The 20,913-nt window shown below is 42.5% G+C and overlaps 1 protein-coding gene across 2 annotated transcripts in view; it reads left to right on the forward strand.

Moving 5' to 3' along the window:
* Positions 1–20,157, forward strand: part of magi3b (membrane associated guanylate kinase, WW and PDZ domain containing 3b) — a 439,603-nt gene extending 419,446 nt beyond the window's left edge. For both annotated transcript variants that reach the window (XM_084316729.1, XM_084316730.1), the window contains 7 exons: positions 8,178–8,360; positions 9,871–10,056; positions 11,781–11,877; positions 12,846–12,951; positions 13,286–13,423; positions 15,736–15,874; positions 16,909–20,157. In XM_084316729.1, coding sequence (XP_084172855.1) covers positions 8,178–8,360; positions 9,871–10,056; positions 11,781–11,877; positions 12,846–12,951; positions 13,286–13,423; positions 15,736–15,874; positions 16,909–17,993 — 1,934 coding nt within the window. In that variant the 3' untranslated portion in view covers positions 17,994–20,157. The remainder of the gene's footprint in view (positions 1–8,177; positions 8,361–9,870; positions 10,057–11,780; positions 11,878–12,845; positions 12,952–13,285; positions 13,424–15,735; positions 15,875–16,908) is intronic.
* The last annotated feature ends 756 nt before the right edge of the window (positions 20,158–20,913 follow it).

A 20,913-nucleotide genomic window follows, 5' to 3' on the forward strand; every position in this document is an offset into this window, starting at 1 on the left:
TCTATACATGAGTCTATACATGGGTCTATACATGAGTCTATACATGAGTCTACATGAGTCTATACATGGGTCTATACATGAGTCTATACATGAGTCTACATGAGTCTATACATGGGTCTATACATGAGTCTATACATGAGTCTACATGAGTCTATACATGAGTCTATACCTGAGTCTACATGAGTCTATACATGAGTCTACATGAGTCTATACATGAGTATACATGAGTCTACATGAGTCTATACATGAGTCTATACATGAGTCTATACATGAGTCTATACATGAGTCTATACATGAGTCTATACATGAATCTATACATGAGTCTATACATGAGTCTATACATGAGTCTACATGAGTCTATACATGAGTCTATACATGAGTCTACAATACATGAATCTATACATGAGTCTACATGAGTCTTGTCATTATACACGTACAACAAGATTACAGACTCAACCTTTAAGGTGCTACACAGTGAAACACACAAGTATAACTGGACTTTGAAGAAGTCTTTATTCGTCATGCAGTGACACACACATGCGATGGGTGGCACACACACAGGAACAAACACAGGCAATTCTTTTTTGGGTCGCTGATGAGATTGAGTTTCTGTGCTTGACCCATCCCGTCGTCCTTCCCCCCAAAGGCAGCCGGGAGCAGATAGGGGCTGCGGCGTGGGGCCGCGCCCCGGGGACCAATCAAAGTGCTCCTGTCCGTCTTCGTCAGGGACGCGACAGCATTAGTGATCTGTTGTGCATGTTTTTCCATTGGGTTTATCTTATCGGGAGGGGAAACCCTTGCAGGCACGGGGAGAACATGCAAACTCCACACAGAAACGCCCGGGAGATACCCCACCTGGGTATCTGGCAACGTGGAAACCTGGTCCCCAAGCGGGACACAATTATCACAAAAGTTCACAGTAATACAGCTAGACAAAGTAGCTATCAGTCAGGATATCAATATCATGTATATGTATGGATATATTGCACTTTGTGAATAGAGGCATATAAATATATTGCAGTTAAATAATGATTGCACAGTAGTGGGGGAAGAGTAGAATGGGGTGATATGGATGTTAGAGTTCAGGGTGGTTATGGCCCTGGGGGAAAACTGTCCTTAAGTCTGTTTGTTCTGATGCACCTGTAACGCCTGCCAGATGGCAACAGGTGGAACAGGTGGAAGCCAGGGTCTGAGCTGTCCTTTACTATGTGTTTTGCTCTGAACACCAATTCCAAAGTAAATTTGACGTCAAACACGATCAATATGTGGTTTGAATGTGGCTGCCATTCTGAATGGCTCATTTCAAGAGGGAGGGTTCTTGTGACAGCAGCAAAACAACATTGTACATACATATATTTAAAACAACTTCTCAGTGTTGGGACAACCCCTCATTCTGTAAAAACAATGTAAAACACAGGAAAAGAACATTTTCACAATAGGGCCCCTTTAAAGTAAAAGGAGCCGTGACAGGGTAGAATATTGTCGATGCTGCCAATATTAGAGAGGTCAGGTGTTATGGTAGAGCAGTCTGATGAAAAATGCTGAATAAACACTTAGATAGATAAAGCATCATGCAATAGTGTATTGTTCACTCAATTATCTGATTGTATTCATTCATTCATTGTACTAATAATGGTTTTGATTCTGTTCCAGAATTGTTTAGGGTTTTTTAAAGTAATTAGAAAGTAATTGGATTGGATTTAGCATTACGGGTCCCTCTGCCTGCAGATGCCGATACGTTCTGAGCTAATCCAGGGTAGACGTCTTCCCTTGACTTCTGATATTCTCAAGCTAGTGTGTTTGTCTGCCACGTCAGTGAACTCAGTATAACTGGTACCTATCCCAATTAATAGAAATAAGATCATTAATAAATAAGTCTGCTAATGTTCTCATACTGTCTAATTTTAATAAATTCTGTTGACATTTGGCGTATTTTAAATAACAGTAAATAACTGAACAGTGATTGCTGAAGCAGTCTTGCAAAACACCAGCTTTTGAAAATATATTAGGGTGTGAGGCAAATATCCAGTCATGTAGAGACTGGCATGTACAGGTAGGGGTGACTCATTAATTCATTGGGTTAGATTTACATTTCCAAATATATCTTTCTTTAACGTGCAGAGGGAGGTCTATATATGTTTCCAACGGTTATCCATTTATTCTCATGAAGAATTAAAAGGCATTCAAAATATAGTGGCTCGATTCTAGGTGCGACCTACAATCTAGGTGCAATTGAACTACTGTAGGTGCGTCCTCCAATCAAAAAGAGAGCAGGGTTTGAGATTAAGTCAATTAACTCAGAGATAAAGTTAGAGGAAACAAAATGTAGCCACACCACCACCGCCGGAGTGGCTCTGTATAAAATTGTATTATTTTTTGTATCCACTTTTTCTCCTCTTTTTCTATTTTTCTCCCATCCCAATTCCATTGTGCCAATTCTTCCCTCCCCTGTTTTGAACGTTGCTCGCATATTCCCCCCACAGGCCGGTTGTAGGGAGGATAGAAGCCTTGCATCACGTGTCCCCCTCCGGTACATGAGGAGGCAGCCTGTCACATCTTTTCATCTGCCAGCACGGACTCTCATTGGCGAGGTGTAACATGTGGGAGGCTCACACTACCCCCGCCACTTCCTGTCTCTGCTGTGCAGGCGTCCCCAACCGACCTGTAGGAGTCGCTGTCCACAACGTCCAGATTACCACCCATCGACTTCCACCCTCTAACTCTGCCAATTGAGTTAGTATGACAGCCGGCCCAAGCCGGAGGCAGCGCCGGCAGCCGGAGTCGAACCCGGTGTCTCTTGCGTTGGTGACGAGCGCAATGTCCGCTGCGCCACCCAGCCGCCCTATAAAATTCAATTTGTGAGTGTAATTTCATTGTCTGAACTACCAAGCCAGTGTGACTGATAACATTTGGTTCATGCAAGACAACCCATGCGCAAAGTAAGCTACAGTAATGTCAGGCAGAAGACTTCTAATATAATGATTCTTAATCCTTTAATATCATACCAGTTTGAAGGCAAGAACTTGTATCTAACTATAAAGGACGGAATCTCTGCATGCATGCGTGTCTGTCTGTCTCAGGCTCACATATCTCAAGAACTGTTCATCTGATCAACCTCACACTTGTCGGGGGGATTGCAGAGGACACGAGGGAGTGCAGTGTTGAATGTGGTGCCATTTGGCCAGATGGTGGCTCTATAACAACAAACTTTACACATATCTCAAGAACTGTTCATCCGATCAACTTCACACTTGTTGGGTCTATTGCTGAGGACCCAGGGGAGTGTGGTGTCGAATGTGGTGCCATTTGGCCAGATGGTGGCATTATAATAATAATAATAATAATAATAATAATAATAATAATAATAATAATAATAATAATAATAATAATAATAATAATAATAATAATAATAACAATCATTTCTTAGATTTATATAGTGCCTTTCGTGAGATGTATAACAACAAACGTATGCTTTGGCATGTAACTTAAGGAAAGGTTGTTTTGCCTAGAGGGATGGGAACAGGAAAACAAAGAGTTGTGTCGCTGCAAGCAGCACTTCTGGGGGCCAAGCAATCAGGCAGCTCTGAATCGAACAGCCACATTTTGAACGGGCATTGCACTAGTAAAATGTCAATGTTTAGACTAGAGAGTAGAGACTAAGCAGATCCATAGATATAAGGTAATTTCTAGAGGTTGTAAACATATGATATATTAACACTATGATCGCCGTGGACGAGTTTACACGTCATTCCTAGCCATGCTCATTCTGCCGAAGACGCCGTAACTCGTCTTTGATGTCAATATTTCAAAAATCTGTCATCTAAATCATATTTCCTTTCCGGAGCCCTGAGACACACTGCAAAGCTCCACTCAACTCTCTAGCGGTTCAAGAGCGCCATCTGGTGGCCGATCGGCAGATCGCCAACCGGAAATTAACCTTTGAACCGGTAGTGCTCATCCATATGTGGTCCGGGCACTCGCTATCGTTAGAGAGACTCCGTATTGACACAGTGAACATCGATCGGTGCAAATAACTCGAAAAAACAACATGATTTGGACATATATACTATTATACAACCTGGAAATGGATCGGGCATTTCTCCATCCCATAATAGAAAAAATTCTGTTCCACGCTCATCTGCCAGCGGCGCGAGGAAGCCACGGTAAGATTCAGCCTTATATTCTACGTGTTCCATATAAACTGCATTGATGAACATATGACCCACTCTGGATGAATCATCTAACGCTGCCCACGGAATTATAAACGATCCCCCGCTCATCCGGTCATCATCAGATGATGCATAGAAACTTCTAGAACCACGTCCAGTTGAAATTTTTTATCTCGCACAGATTCCTACCAAACTGTATTTGATCATCAATATAATGCATTTAGGGCTATAAATCACGTTCTGAAGAAAGCTGCAGAAAACGATAAAAACATACTTATACTTTAGTCCATATTTTAGTATGAATATGTGAATGAAAAAGTTTAACGTTGCTACACCCTGAACAATACATATAGGACATTGAATGGGCCATAATAATGGCAATTTAGCAATAGAATTTAAAAAGTTATAGCCCTGCAAAGAAGGGGAACTTCTCCATAGACAAATAGAGCTGGCGAGGGATGGTAAATTATGAATTTAACCCATGGCGATTAAAGTGTTAATCACAACAGGACAAACATATAAAACACATAACAAACACAAAACAAATGTTATCAAGCCCAATCTCCTGATTAGTCTATTGACTGTCAATAGAGTTCAAGTTCAAGTTTCAAGTTTGTTTTTATTTGTCACATACGGTACATGTACATTACAGTGAAATGCTTGGTTCTGTATGAGCCCATGAGAATGTGCTTCATACAGTAAAAAAGTAAGTAAAAGAGGAATAACACTATACAATATACAATACAATATACAAACTAAAGTACAACCTAAGTACAACCTAAGTACAATTAAGTAAAAATGCAGACAATGACGTACAAAATACAGACAATGAGGTACAAACACTTTTTTTTTTAATGTTCTTGGTATCTAGGGACATCTATGGGCATCACTGAATGTATTCCCAGTGTCAGAAGTATTGTGTATATTACTAGGCTTGCTTAAATTGTGATCAAACAAAGGAGACTATGAATTATGATTTTTCTTTGCATCTTTGACAGTGAATAACACCATGCTAAAAATGACCAGACATGAAAAGCTGCCACTGAGCTCGTTCAGTACCTTCTTGAGATCACTTGTACAAAGAATCTAAGAAAATTAATCAAGGGAAGATGATTAAACAGAAGGTTTTGTAGATACAGTACTGAATTCTCCCATCCGGACCAATGCTATTTGAAATAGTATTATAGAATATAGAATAGCAGGCCTATAAATGACTGTAACGGCCAAATGGATGTAAATATGTGTAATGGATGTATGTGACCATGGGGTGGCACTTCTGTTTATATAAGCGCCAGGTGCACTGTAGGAGTTAGGAGTTTGACCCGGAAAGGGCAATGGTTTTTGACCGCAGGTTGTAGGTCGCAGGTTACGGCTGTTTGAACACGCCGCAGGGCGAAATGTTTGTAGGCAAGTCAGTTATTGTATTAATTATAATTTATCTGTTTATGGAGCCCAATATATCCTGTTTGCACAGTGAAGCAAAATAAATATATCGTTTTCCAAGAAGAGCAGCCTGCATCGTATCATTGGAACACTGACACACAGCGAACTGACGGTTTGGTATCAGATCAAACAAATATAACGGCGCGTCAGCCAGGTCCATCTACGGGATCAAATTTCTCAGTAGCTCCGTATAAGACGGTAGCTCCTTTAACACTTTCACTGCCCAAGTTTAATTCATTATTAGTCCCTTGAATGCCCAGGGCCACTTCAATGTTAGCGTTAATATTGCCTAATCTATGTTTTAAATTATGGCTATGTGTCTAATCTGCCCGTCACTTATCAAAGACTCATTTTCCAGTCAACATTGTCATAGCAGATTGTTTTTTTATCGGTTCATTTCCGTTTTCTACCATTCTGAAAAGCACTCGGTTTCACGGAAAAAATAAGAGATTCCCTGATAATCGCCTTTTCCTGGAATATTCTAGAACGTTGTCATTTTTCGGCCTATTTATGAATCGTTTTCAAATAAATGCTAGATTATCGATAGTATATGTGTACGCATGCACGCTCTTGCGGCGAGCCGAAAATCGTGTCTCCTATTTCCTGACGGCGCGCACAGTCAAACAGCGATATCACATAATCACATAAAAGCTTATATCCGTGAAAACGGGTCTGATTATCCTTAGACTGGTAACATAGATTCCTTACCTGAGATCAGATGGTATCCAAATGGATTATTCCAATTCCTGATCGCCATTCGAAAAAATCACTCCTTTTAGTGATCCACTGTGTATACTGTAAAACACATATTCCCGCTGCTCCGAGAGTCCAGCATGAAGCTGGTAGACGCCGGTTGCATGAGTGAGAAGTAAAATGGTAGACACGGTTGATGAAATATGATTTCAGATCACTAAAAAAAAATTACAAAAAGTGAACAAACGAATATTCTCGTGATTGGGCATTCAACCCGGGGGGTAATAACCCGAATAATCTCAGGCGTGGCATGCAAAGTGTTAATAATGACCTTATTATAGCCAATTCGCACATTTATGGATTGGGCCAAATCTTCTCTTTCAAATGGCCGAGTTCAATTTGGATTTAGTATCACCAGGCGTGCATGAAGAACAGAGAATGAAATCTACTGTATGTACAGTAGGTTTTTTATTCTTGCAAGAGCTCCGCCATTTTTAAACTGATTTCAAATCGGATGGTTGCTAAATGCTAAAAATAGGGGAGACAAACTAACCCCGCTCCAATATATGCCAATAACTTTCAGTTTTGTGGTAAATAATCCAGAGTAATAAGATTATAAAAAAATGTTGTGAGATGGTTATGATGTTTATTCTTGAATACGTTTGAAAAGAAAAACAATAATTATGTCAGAGCTTGATTTATGACGTGATGTCATTTTGGAACCGGTACCGGTCCCGTTGGGCTTAAGAGGTTAAGGATCTTCTGACTCACTTTGAACTTCCTTAGGCGCCTAAGGGTGTAGAGGCGTTGCCGTGCCTTCTTCACTACACTGTCAATGTGTGTGGTCCATGTAAAGTCCTCGGATATGTGGACTCTGAGGTACTTGAAACTGTTCACTCTCTCGACCGGTGCCCCATAGATGCTGAGGGGGCTGCAGTCCCTAGCCCCCGACCTCCTAAAATCCACAATCATCTCTTCAGTTTAGCTGATATTCAGGGAGAGGCTGTTCTCCCGGCACCACAGCACCAGGTTCTCTACCTCTCTCCCAGGTAGGCCCTCTCGTCGTTTGCAGAGATCAGGCCCACCACTACTGTGTTGTCAGTAAACTTGATGATTGTGTTGCTGTTGTGGTTTGCCACACAGTCGTGCTCTCACCACTTGGGGTCTTCCTGTCAGGAATTCCAAGACCCACTGGCAGAGGTCATAGTTCAAGCCCAGGTCTCTGAGCTGGACTACGAGTTTGGAGGGGACTATGGTATTGAATGCTGAGCTGTAGTCAATAAATAGCATTCTCACATAGTTCCCCTGCCTCTTGTCCAGGTGTGATGCTGCTGTGTGCAGCACATGGGCTATGGCGTCCTCCGTGGACCTGTTGGAGCGATATGCAAATTGCAGGGGGTCTAGGGTGTTGGGGAGGGAGGAACAGATGTAGCCCTTTACTAGCTTCTCAAAGCACTTCATGGCTATGGAGGTGAGAGCTACAGGGCGATAATCGTTGAGGCAAGCGGGCGTGGATTTTTCAATATCTTGTCAGCTGACTAGTTATAGATAAGCCATTGGACTCTCCAAGTAAAGTGAAACCCAGTTGAACAGTTCTGATACAGCATCCTGATTGTTTTACTGGTTACAAAGATATTACAGACGAACATTTTCAATTTACAACCATTAAATATAGCTAATGTAATTAGAAGAAGTCAGTCATTTAGAGAATGAAAACATGTCTCCATTCTTATACATTTCTTTAGTGGTGGGGTTACCAAATTGGGCCTTTAAGGCAACCTACTATAGCAGAAACTGAACAGAATCGTATCACCATAACACGCATAAGAAAAGTCATTTTCATTCTACGGTCATGTTCTATCTCTGTAACAGACGCGACGGAGGAAGAAGTGCAGAGCATGACACCCGTGCTGGTGAACGGTTCTCCCAGGCTGCCCCGGATCCCCATGCCCTGCGCTCTGGACCACGAGTCCTTCGACATCACGCTGCACCGCAAGGACTCGGAGGGTTTTGGCTTTGTCATCCTCACCTCCAAGAGCAAGCCCCCGCTGGGAGGTGAGCCCGGTCCCCTTCTGTGGAGCACTGTTCACGTTACATCTATATTATTAAGTCAAGTCTTAGCAATGACTAATGCTATGTTCGTTCAAACACGCCATCTCCGACCTACAATGTCGAAAAGACATGGATGCTCACGCTAAACCTCTTTTTGCAATTTTATCTTACAATTTGTCTTGCATGAAGTAGAACTCACAAAGACGGTTTACAACGACATGTAGCTAATTTACTTACAAATGTACTCTTAACTCAATCAGCGCCAGGGGTCGGGGCGCCAGGGGGGGCTAGAGCGCCATCGCTTTAATCAATGGGGAGACTGCGACATTTGCGAGTGCTTAAAGTATATCTTATATTATAGCTATGGGTCTAATACACCCGTTGTTTGTCAGTGAGTTGCTTCCAGTCAACATGCACAAAACAGATAGTTTTTTCATCCATACATTTCCGTTTTATACCATTTTGAATATGAGTATAGTTTTGGTGATTCTTAGTAATCCCAGGAAAAGACGCGATAATAGCGTTTTAGTGGAATACACTTATTACAATTTTTATATATTTTTTTGCCTGATTATCAAATCTTCCTGAAATCAACGCTAGATTATCATTATTATGTCTCCTCGTGCATACATGAAATGGCCCTCGTAGCGCGGCGCTCCCCCCCCCCTCCTGCACCCAACGGTAAACAGCCACACACGGTCCACACAGATAGCTTTGATCGCAGTAGAAAGAAATATCAGATCAACGCAAGATTGGATATATAGAGTCCTTACCTGGTCTCTGATGTAATGCAAAAGAAATAATACAATTATCTGATCGCCAGTCCAAATACTGCTCGTGGAGGTCCGTCCCACACATTGTCCAGCATTGCATATGAAGAGGGGGGGGGGGGGGGGGGCAGCATCGCAGATGTAACAAACATTGTAAACGCTAGTCCTGCCGGAGTATTTAAACCCCGCCCGCACGGCTCAGATCGGCCCAGAAAAGAAACTACACCATTTCTAATGGAGTACAATACCGGCTGGAAGGCGTAGGTGGCGGTATTTTCCCTTTTGCGAGCTCAGACCCATTCCCAATGATAACATCAGGCTGGATGGATGAAAAATGAATGGATATAACTAATAAAAGAAATAACGATTAAAACCCGACTTTTCTCGTGATTGGCTGAATGAGTTAAAACAGCTAATAACAACATTAACATTCATACGATGTGGGTAGCCATGTTGAAATTACTGGCGGGGGGGTTTCTCAACTGAGGGGGTTAAGAAATCATACCCGAGTTTGCGACTAGGAACTCCCTAGGGCCTAGGTGACCGTTTTATTCCATTTCTACCTAGTAGGAAGTCATAATTTTCTACCTCCGAGTTATAATCGAACGCAGCAAGGTATTTTTTCAGAGCGAGATAAAGTCTCTTTCTGTATTTTAGATCCGGTTTGTTGTAGCCCAGGTCGGCCGTGTCTCCGGGGTGGGGGTCTCATTCCGTCTCCTCCCTGCACCTTCTCTTTTTATCAGTGATCCCTCATAAGATCGGCCGGATCATCGAAGGCAGCCCCACCGACCGCTGTGGCCTGCTGAGCGTCGGCGATCGCATCTCGGCGGTCAACGGGCGCTCCATCATAGAGCTCTCTCACAATGACATCGTCCAGCTGATCAAGGAGGCCGGCAACGTTGTCACCCTCACCGTGGTTCCCGAGGACGGTGAGTACAGCCCCGTGTTGTTGCACACGGTACGTTTCAATAGTGGGCAGACCGCTTTTAGATGCAAACAAACACGTTGCTTATTTATATGTAAATAGTCTGACAGTCTCTTTGGCTCAGACCCTGTCGTGGAACAATAGATTTATAGGGAATGAAACCCTATAAATTTACCAGATGCTGAAGACTATATACCCCTCCAGGGAGAAAATGGACAGGGCTTTGATGCTATCACACGCATGCACGCACGCACGCACGCACGCACGCACGCACGCACACACACACACCAGGGGCGGATTTAGGATTGTAGGAGATCTGGGGCTTAGCCCAGATAGGTGCCCGCGATAGCGGGCACGGATTTCTTTTACTTCGACACCACAACCTTTAACTTATACCACCACCTTAAAGCGGACAAAAGGCACTAGAGAACACTTAAATTCACACCCTTTAATTAATGAAGCAAACTATAATAATTTATATAATAATATAATATAATAATAATAATAATAATAATAATAATAATAATAATAATAATAATAATAATAATAATAATAATAATAATAATAATAATAATAATAATAATAATAATACACTGTGTTTGTATAGCACCTTTCATACAAGAATTGCAGCTCAAAGTGCTTCACAGCAGTACAAAAAGACAGGCATAAAATGAGCACAACATTGGCAGATCAAGAGCAATGCATAAAGTGCAGACATAAAGCATAAAATAGATAGCAGTAAAATAGACAAAGTCAAGGTAAGACATAGAACATTAAATCACATCGTTTTTCATATTAGGATCTAAGATCTAGGGTTAACTCGATAAAATAGTTAGTAAAATAGAATAAAATAATGCAATAGTGCATTGCAATAAAATAGTTATCATCGTATTTTTCCGGGAGGCCGGTAAGGAGTGCATTACAGTAGTCGAGTCGGCTTGAGATAAAGGCATGGATCTGGTTTTCAGCGTCCTTTTGATTTATAAATGGCCGTACTTTAGCTATGTTTCTAAGGTGGAAGAATTATGTTTTTGTCAACTTGTTGATTGTGATTTAAAGCTTAGGTCTGAGTCTACCATAACACCAAGACTTAACTCACTCAAATACAGTTAGCAGCTGGATAGACTACAGATGGAAATTAGCTTCTGCTAAATCTGGTGCAAACATATTTTCATGTAACAATGATTAATTGCCCCCAAAAGAAAAAAAATTTAATTATTTTTTAAGATAGATTCGGGGCTTTTCAGAAAACATTCGGGGCTTGAGCCCAAGTAGCCACCCCCTAGCCCCGCCCCTGACACACACACACACACACGCGCACGCAAGCATGCACGCACACACACACACACACACACACACACACACACACACACACACACACACACACACACACACACACACACACACACACACACACACACACACACACACACACACACACACACACACACACACACCTACACACACACACACTAAAATGACAGCAGCAAGGAAGCATTGAAAAACAGGTTTAAATATTTTATCCAAACAAGACCATTGGTTGACTGAAACCCCCGTGGGAATGGACAGAGCATGTTCATAACGTCTGCACATGTCAATACGTGGCTGAAAAAGCTTCAGGCTAGAATGGGACAAGCTAGAAGCGAGAGTCTTCATTGTGTGCATTTATGTAACTCTATAGTGATGACGTGGACATATCATTCACAAGCCTCACACCTTGTGTTTCAGAATACAAGGGTCCTCCCTCTGGGGCCAGCTCAGCCAAACAGAGTCCAGCTCTGCAGCACCGAGCCTCGGGTCAAAGGTCGGCCCTGCAGGACGAACAGTAAGGATCATCTTCTCTCACCAAACCACATCACAGATATGAAAGACTGCCCAGGCCCGGACTGGGTAACCGGAGTTTTCCCGGTGGCCTGGCCTGCACAATCTTTTTTTAAAGAAATTATAAAAACATCCTTTTATTTTATTTTATTTTATTTAATTTATTTTTTGCAGTCAGTCCACTGAACTTAGAAGCAGGCCAGGCCAGTGTTTCTAGTTGCGGCGGCGCGATAGTTAGATAACCTAGGTGGGGAACAACCAGGAGATCACTGCGACAGAGGGTAACGCAGTCTAAACTCACACAAGTTGGAGAACTATCTCTCTCTCTCTATCTCTCGCTCACACACACACAAAGCATGTGATTGGTGGAGGCGGGACCATTAGAAAAAAACTAAAAATCCATCAAAATCAGTGTTGTTGCTAATCATTGACACATGCTAGCCTGTAATAATCCCCCCCAGAAAAATCCACTTTGCATTTGACGCCATCACAAACACTGGCATTTAAGGTACAAATTATAAAATCCCTGCACCAGAATGTGCAGGAAATTAAGTTTTTGTAACAAATAATTTCCTGGTGGGGGACCCCAGACCCCCCGCTTAAAAAGTGGCCTGACTGGGGCTATATTTCGCACAATTTCCCGCCCTGAATGATTTCCCCAGTCCGGCACTGGATGGAGATTACCAGTTTGTTGGCCCTAGTATTTTGTAGTCCACTTCAGACTGGTGCAAAAGTCCCCACTACACAGAATTGGAATAGGGGGTCAATGGATAATTTATGTATTGACAGCCAACTGCCGTAGGCTCAACAACATTTAATCTCTCCATCGATGAAACGTTTTTAACCTCCAGACTTTTCCATTTTGCATAATGACTTAATGATTAAAAACATCATGGCCTGCGGCATGGTGTAAAGTGCCTGTACGACTGGAGAGAACAAAAACATTAACAGAATGCTGTCGTCGTGTTTCAGTTATAACCTAGACTTGGAGGAGAAGAGGGAGGCAGTTAACTGGTCGGACTACAAAACGCTTCCCCTGAGCGAACAGGGAACACTGTGTGTGACGGGACCCAACCAGGCAAGGAATCACACTCTTATAAATGTCAATATCTCGGATGTTTGTTTTAGCAGCCTGTAAAATGTTTTACAGGAGAAAGATGGTGGTAAATCATGTTTGTGCTCGCTCGCTCGCTGCATGCATGCACACACGTGTGTGTGTGTGTGTGTGTGTGTGTGTGTGTGTGTGTGTGTGTGTGTGTGTGTGTGTGTGTGTGTGTGTGTGTGTGTGTGTGTGTGTGTGTGTGTGTGTGTTTGCGTGCGTGCGTGCGTGCGTGCATATGTTTGTGTGGCACCACCTGAGTGAGTGTTTGAATGTCTGTGTGACTGTGTATCCTCACATTCTGTCTTTGCAGGGTTGTATAACAGTGGAGTTAGAGCGGGGGCCCAGGGGCTTTGGCTTCAGTCTACGTGGCGGCACAGAGTACAACATGGGCCTGTACATCCTGAGACTGGCAGAGGATGGAGCTGCTCTCCTGGATGGCAGGATCCACGTGAGTGCTGTTTTGCTTTTCCTTTCCTACCGTTTTCCTTTATGCCAACGTTATGCCGATTCCCTGCGCGCGTCACAGTCACATTGCTGAGTGCTCGCTGAGTCAACTGGCTCCCGCTCCCTCTCGCCTTGTTACACTGTGTGATCTGAGTCGCTGCCTGCTTAAATTGTGCAGCCTTTTGACTAGCAGCCATTTGTGATGTTAAAGGGACACTTCACCAAATTTTCGCACATAATCTCACACATGGTTTGGATATGGTCACCAGTGATGTCATTGGGGACATTGAATCCTTGTGTTGTGTTAGTTACAGCTCAATGAAATTATAAGGTAGTAGTCCCTATGAGACAAGGTATTGTTATTTTATTTTTATTTTTTTACTTCATGGTGCTGTAATTAACACAACACAAGGGTTCAATGTCCCTGATGACATCACTGGTGACCAAACTCATTTACTCTCAAATAACTGTCAAAAATAAATGAATGTGTGCAAAACTGTTTAGAGTTTTTGAATGTGTGAGATTATGTGCAAAATAAATCATAATTTTTTTTTGTGAACTCATTCAACGCCATAGCCAGCGCCCATCTCTGCTTTCTAGCGCCAGCTTTCCATTACCTATTTTCACAACATTTCACAATATTTTATTGTATATTCTATATTATAGCTATGGAGAAAATAGTCTGGCTCATTTGACAGACACTATTTGTAGTCCAATATGTAAAATTTGTCATGTATACGTTCGCGTGTTATCCCGTGGTGAATATTGTATAGTTTCAGAGTGATCCGGGCTAATTCCTGGAAGCTGAGATATGGAGCGCCATGTGCATTTTGCGAAAGTCGTTCGCGTTGCTCGCCTGGACACGATATTATTTCCAAATCAAAGGTATATAATAGGTATTATGTTTCATCATGAAGGCATCAAAGGGGGGGGGTCGTTTTGTGATGCTCTGATCGTCAGCAACGGCATACGTTGATCGTTGCGATCGATGTGAAATCATTGTAGGATCAAAGTAGGATTGATGTCATATAGTCCTTACTTTTGCTAGGAGTTATTCCAAAATGAATATTCCAATTGTCTGATCGCGATTTCCAGTATTGATGTCCATCGGGTCCGTGACATGAAATGGCACAAAATATGCATCAGGTGTGCTGGACGCGTTCCTAGTTGCTCGAATGAAGCGTTTCACTTGCCCGGGTCCAAATTCTCCGCCCGGACCATATAAAATGTAACACACAGTGTGAAATAAAAATAAGGTTTCAAAGGGTAGGCGATACTGCCACCTAGCAGGATTCGGCCGGCATTGCACTCTCGAGGTCTCAATGATAACACCGAGGTCCGTGAGAGTGTATAGAATATTAAAATTGAAAAAAAGAAAAAACTATCTAATAACGAGTATAGTATACTAGAGTATACTAATAACGAGTATACTCGTTATTGGCGGTCAACCGCTGGCGAGCAATAACGAGTATACTTGTGATTGGCGCAGAAAGTGTTAAGTGTTTTTGTGTCGTTGTTGGTTATTGTTGTTTCTTTGTATTGTGTTTCATGTTGTGGGACTCCTTTGGAAAACGAGATGCTACATCTCAAGGGCTTTATCCTGCAAATCAAATCAATAAACAATTTCCACAATTATTGGACCCGGATCTGCTAGGTGCAAGTCTTTACATGTGCAGAAAACTAAATGTGCGGATTCAGCTGTGTGCCTGATTTATTAAGGTCTGATATGCAAATGGGGCAGGTCGCAGAATTGCCAGTCTAATATGCAGCCGGAGAGCTTTCTACTGAACGGAAACTGGTATCTATTTTCTGGTTCCTCTCTGGAGAAGTGGTAACTGATAAGCACATAATCCCATCATGTTGGCATGTTCCTTTAAGGATGGAGGGGGAATGTCAACACAGGTTAGAGCTTAAGAGACTGACATGTTTACACTGGTTCTACTAAGTTAGTCTGTCATCTCCATTAATAGAGAGTGTCTCTGGGCACCTCACCACTGAGTGTGTGGTGTGAGATTTTGATAATTAAATTGTGTGCCTCTGTGCATGTACTTATGTGTCTATGTCAGGGGGGGTGCACTTGTGCTCACGTTTGTGTGTGTGTGTGTGTGTGTGTGTGTGTGTGTGTGTGTGTGTGTGTGTGTGTGTGTGTGTGTGTGTGTGTGTGTGTGTGTGTGTGTGTGTGTGTGTGTGTGCGCGTGCATGCGTGTGTGCGTGTGCATATGCACACTGCTAGTAGGCCATTATGTGTTATTATATAATTATCTCTGTGTGTGTTTGTGGGTGTAAGCTTTACCACATTTCCCGTGTCGTGGGCAGGTTGGAGATGAGATAGTGGAGATCAATGGGGAGCCGGCCCATGGCATCTCTCACACAAGGGCCATTGAGCTGATCCAGGCGGGTGGAAACAAAGTGCTACTACTGTTGAGACCTGGAGCAGGGCTGACTCAAGACAACAGTACGTTCTAATCTCTACACAAACAACCTCATTCACTGCCTTTACAAAAAAAAGTTTCATAGTAGTTTGGTGATGACTTCAGTTTTACCATGGTAACGGCCATTGTATGAATATAACCATGGTGCCAAGTCATGTATTGCCATGATACCACATTCACATTTAATTACTATCATGGTATGATCCAATTCCAATCATGAAATGGATGGTAATAGGGTATTTCCATTATTTTTGGTTGTGTCATGGTAGTGACCAAATAATTATGGAAATACCATGATACCTTTTTGGAAATACCATGAATAAGGAAACAGTTTAGACAAACTATAGTCTATGCGACCCTGAGAATATAGGCTATTGTGCTTTGTTTATTAGTGTGTGTGTGTGTGTGTGTGTGTGTGTGTTTAGAAAACATTAGTTTAAATTGATATTGGATTAATTAACCCTTGATTAGCTAATGATAATGGCCCCATTAATTTATGTTAATTGACAGAGCCTAATGTGGAGTACCGAGGTGAGCGTTGTGTTCTGTGTGGGGAAATGTTTGTTGGCTCCTAACCATCTGCTTTCCTGTTGACTCCCTTTCTCTTGCTCCTGACGCAGGTAATACAGCTTCCTCTACTGTGTGCTACTACACTAACGAACACCAACACTAACAGCCTCACTGCTTTCACTGGCCTCTCCTCTCTTACCTTGGTAATTCTTCTCTCTCTTTGTCTCTTTTCTTCCTTTTTTCTATCTTTAATGTTTCTACATTAGAATGGAAATGTTTTCTCTTTTTTTGTGTGATTTTATTAAACATTTCAGTTGTAAGATCTAGCGTGTGGGGTGGAATTTCGAGAACTGAACGTTCTAACGATGACGTGTTGTGCTACTGGTATTTGAAACCCACAGAGCTCTCAAATTCAAAGATGGAATTCCGAAGGAAACATTCCACAAAACGTATATCTGAAATGGTTAAATGAGCTCTGGTTCGTGCTTATGAAGGTCTTTGGAGTCTTTTTGCCTCCTTGTGTAAAACGTGTGCTTTCTTTTTCTAGGTCCACACGATCAGAAAATCACCTCACCCACAAGCTTTTCCAGAGAGGTGTTTTTCTCCGACACGTCGCCCCTCTCCTCTCCATTCTCCACTGGGAGCCCCTTCTTCAGTTCCTCCCCCTTCCCCAGCGAGCTGAAGGAGACCCCCGACTGGAGCGCCCTGTCACCCCGAGCTCTCAAGCCCCGCTGCAGAAGCTCTGGCCCTGGCTCAGTGGGGGGGAGTGGGGAGTGGGCGGACAAGAAGGCAGCAACCCCTGAGGACATCATCTTCTACAAGAGGACCAGGCCCACTAAAGACTGCAAAGAGCCAGGCAGCCCAAAGAAACCAGGGGATACATTTTCTAAAGCCAAAGACTGCTCCCACAGACCCAGAAAGACAGAGAGCAAGACACAGGAAGCGGAGGAAAGCAAGAGCAGGAAGCCTCAGACACGAAAAACACGTTCTCCCAGCCCCAGGAAGTCCCCCAGAGCCGTACAGGAAGCGGCTTCGACCCTGCAGCGCACTGCCAGGTATCTACAAGACCAGCTGAGGAGACCAAAGGAATTCTCCAGCAGGGAGAGCGTTGAGGAGGAAAGGGGAAACTGCAAAAGGGGGGATTCTGATGTCGGGAAGAGCAGACAAGGAATGCCAGGGAGAGGGGAAACTAGGTTGGCTCAGGAGCAGGGTGTTTCAAATAAAAGGGCAGTAGCCAAGACCCAACTGCACAGGGCAAGTACTCTTCATACTGTTATAGAGAGTGAGAGAGAAGTAAGGACGGGCTCTGGGGCGAGAGATGCCACAGCGAAGGATAAACTCAGAGACGAAAGGGATGCGAGCATACAGGCTAGCGGTAGCAAGGAAACAAGGGCCTCGAATGATACGAGAGGCAGAAAAAGCTCTGTAGTTTCTCAGAGAGAGGAGAAAGGAAGAAGAGATCTATTTGCCTATCCCAAGGAGGAGAAGATCAGGGAAAACATCGTGGCCTCTTTAAACAGCGTTCCGACGGGCCCTCAGAGCCCAAAGGGATCCATCAGTCCAGGGCCGTGGAAAGTGCCGAGCTCAGCCAGAATCCTCTCCAAGGCAGAAGTCCTGCGTGACCCTTTCTGATGGAGTGTAAAATCAGGCAGACCGGAGCTGTGCTGTAGAATCCTAAACAGCATCTCCGGGGTTTCGATGTTCTGAGTTCTTCTGCTACAAAGAGCTACAGCTTCTGACTTATCTGCCGCCGTAGGCTATGTCTAGCTGTGTCTAACTAGAGGTCTATTCAAAACAAAAACAAAAATGACTCAAATCCTATCTCCCGTCTTGTATGGCATGTAGCACCAGTGCTCCTAACTCTACTGCTGTTCCCTCTGCCTTGTGTGCTGCGCCGCTGCTTCGGAAACCATCGATCTGGGCCTCATGCATGTGTAGCATGCTCAGGGCCCTCGCCAGACAAGACACTATGAAATGTGAATATGTGCCAATATCGGGGACAGCCTGTGGAATGAATACTATGAACCACACCTCTCGCCACCCATTCCAATGCAATTATCCCATATGCAACAAAAGGAGAATGTCCACCGCCTCTCACCCGTCAGTGTGCACAACGTGTGGCTGTCATCAAAAGGTCTTATTTTCCTGTTTGTTATTTATGGTCTTATCGTGGGCAAATCTTTTTGACAAGTCTATTTCTTAGGGTTCGCTCAGCTGCATGCGGTCCGTCCTTCCGTTTGTTTTTTATTGCACGCCTTCTCTGCACATCACCAGGGGTGATCCAGTTCCTTCATCCTTGTTTATGATACCGATGCTGAACATCTTGTATAGATTTCAAAACTACCATCCAGAGAACATTCACTTTACCGGGGACCCTAGACCATCACTATATGACATGTTTCTCCTCAAAATATGAAATATATCATTACGAAAGACCAGAAACTTGTGGTTCGAGATCTTGTTTACCAAGTGTATGATAGCCAACCTATGTGTAATTTATTGAAACGATAGATGAATATATGTATATGTAGCCGTGCCGAGCCATTCCATGTTTTGATATAGAATTCAAAGGTTCGCCCTGATCCGAGCTTTCACCATCCTTCCAATGTATTTCAGAGGTAGAAATTACCATGGGTCTTTGTAGTTCATGAAATGTATAGCTACCATGCAAACTGCTATATAAACCAAATGTTTGTGATAGCTCAAAATGTGTATCATTGTGGAATATATATATATATATATTTGAAATTTGTCATGTTTTGCAGATTCTAACTTTAAAGTATCTTATTGAGTTCCATTGCACTGCACTTGCCCTTGTAGCATTATAGAATGACCATGAGTTTTATTTCAATGGTGATGTTCACCTTGCTGCCCATACATTACCATGTTATAAGAGTTTTTGATAAAAAAATAAAAAAAAAAATAAGTAGTTTACATTTTTTATTAGATTTGATTTGATTTCTTTTGTAAACATCTTTCGCTGTCCGAGGCCAACAGGTCATTGTTATAGAGTATGTTGCAAGGCCAGAACCATGTCCCATTTTATTTTTGCTTGTTGAGAAAGGACTAGCAAAGAACTGAAAATATGTGTGGGTCTTTCTGTGCGACTATGTAAACAGGGTAACATGTGCACACTAATGGAGTGTAGATCACAATAGTGGTTTCTTGATTTCTTTGAGGAAGTGAGTTTACTCCTGTGGGAAGATGGCTATACTGTGACACCGCGGCCTTCCTATATATTTCAGTTGTAATGATGCTGATATTGTAGGCCAGAAAGAAAGGAGATGGGTTTACTATACCTTTGTGATCCCTACAGGATTGTGGCGTGTTCATACGAGCTCAGGGAAAGCAATAAAGTAGCACATGACAATGTGTGATAAAGTAATTTAAAAAAAAAAGGAATTGAGTCAGCTGGTAATGGGATCGACGCTGAGCACTGAGTTCTGAATAACTATGAGGTGTGATTGTTTGACGAGAGTTTTCTCTCTACCAATGACAGGTTTACGAGTCACAGGGAGGATGCACTATGGTGCTAATCAGTGGTGGGTTTTTGTGCAATAGTTTGATTGGATGAGTGTGCTGTAATACTATAGTATACTACACTCTTATCCTATGTTCTTTGCACTGTTTTCTTTTTTCTCCTTTATATCTTTGTTTTTGACCATATCTTGTTTCTGTATCATAATGTGGCCTTGCATTACTTCATTAGAATAACAATCCTTGTGGTCTCTTCTACATCGTGTGGGTTCAGTAGATGTAAATTTGTTTGTATATTGTACAGCACCTTTCTAAATACTCTACCGAGTGCTCTTTCGGGTGGGGGGGGGGGGGGGGGGGGGGTCGAATAGAGATGTAATTAATCGCTCCATTATTTTTTTATGTATAAAAGAGAAAATATTTAAAAATGGATCGAAAAAAGGATAGACTATGACCTTGACATGGTGTTCTGTTCATGCACTGAAAAATAAAGTTTTACTGAAAACGGCTCTTGACGTCTTCGTGAAATGAAGTGAGATTATTTGCATTGTGAGTGTACTGTTCGCCCTGAAACTGTGGATACAATTGGCTTTTAGGTCACATAATAGCCAACTGGGAATATATTCAGATTTAAAGGGGAACATCGCCCTAAATGAAGAATTCCAATATGTTATTTCCATGCCTTAGGAAACTTCAATCAATATTTGTGAACATGAGCTACTCTCTCCCAAAGCCAGAAATGAGAGAAGTGAGAATCATACTTACAAACTTACATGATGTCATCAAGTATAAAGTCTGACGCAGCTCCATAGAAAATGTATGGGAAACTGATTTTGTGGACCCACAGAATGTTTGTTTTCTTTTTTCCCGCCAAATAAGTGCCATTCTATAGTTGTGTTCTCAGTTCTGAAACGCAGACATACCGACATACCCATATATTCCCCTGGCTGACACCATCTTTCCCAATTCATAGTTTTTGGATTTGGGAGGGAGTTGTTCCTTTTCACTATTTCACTACTTATAGGCAGTGGTGGAATGTAACTAAGTATTTTTACTCAAGTACTGTACTTAAGTC

Source organism: Notolepis coatsorum (genome assembly GCF_963971535.1).
Source record: "Notolepis coatsorum genome assembly, chromosome: 6".
NCBI lineage: Eukaryota > Metazoa > Chordata > Actinopteri > Aulopiformes > Paralepididae > Notolepis > Notolepis coatsorum.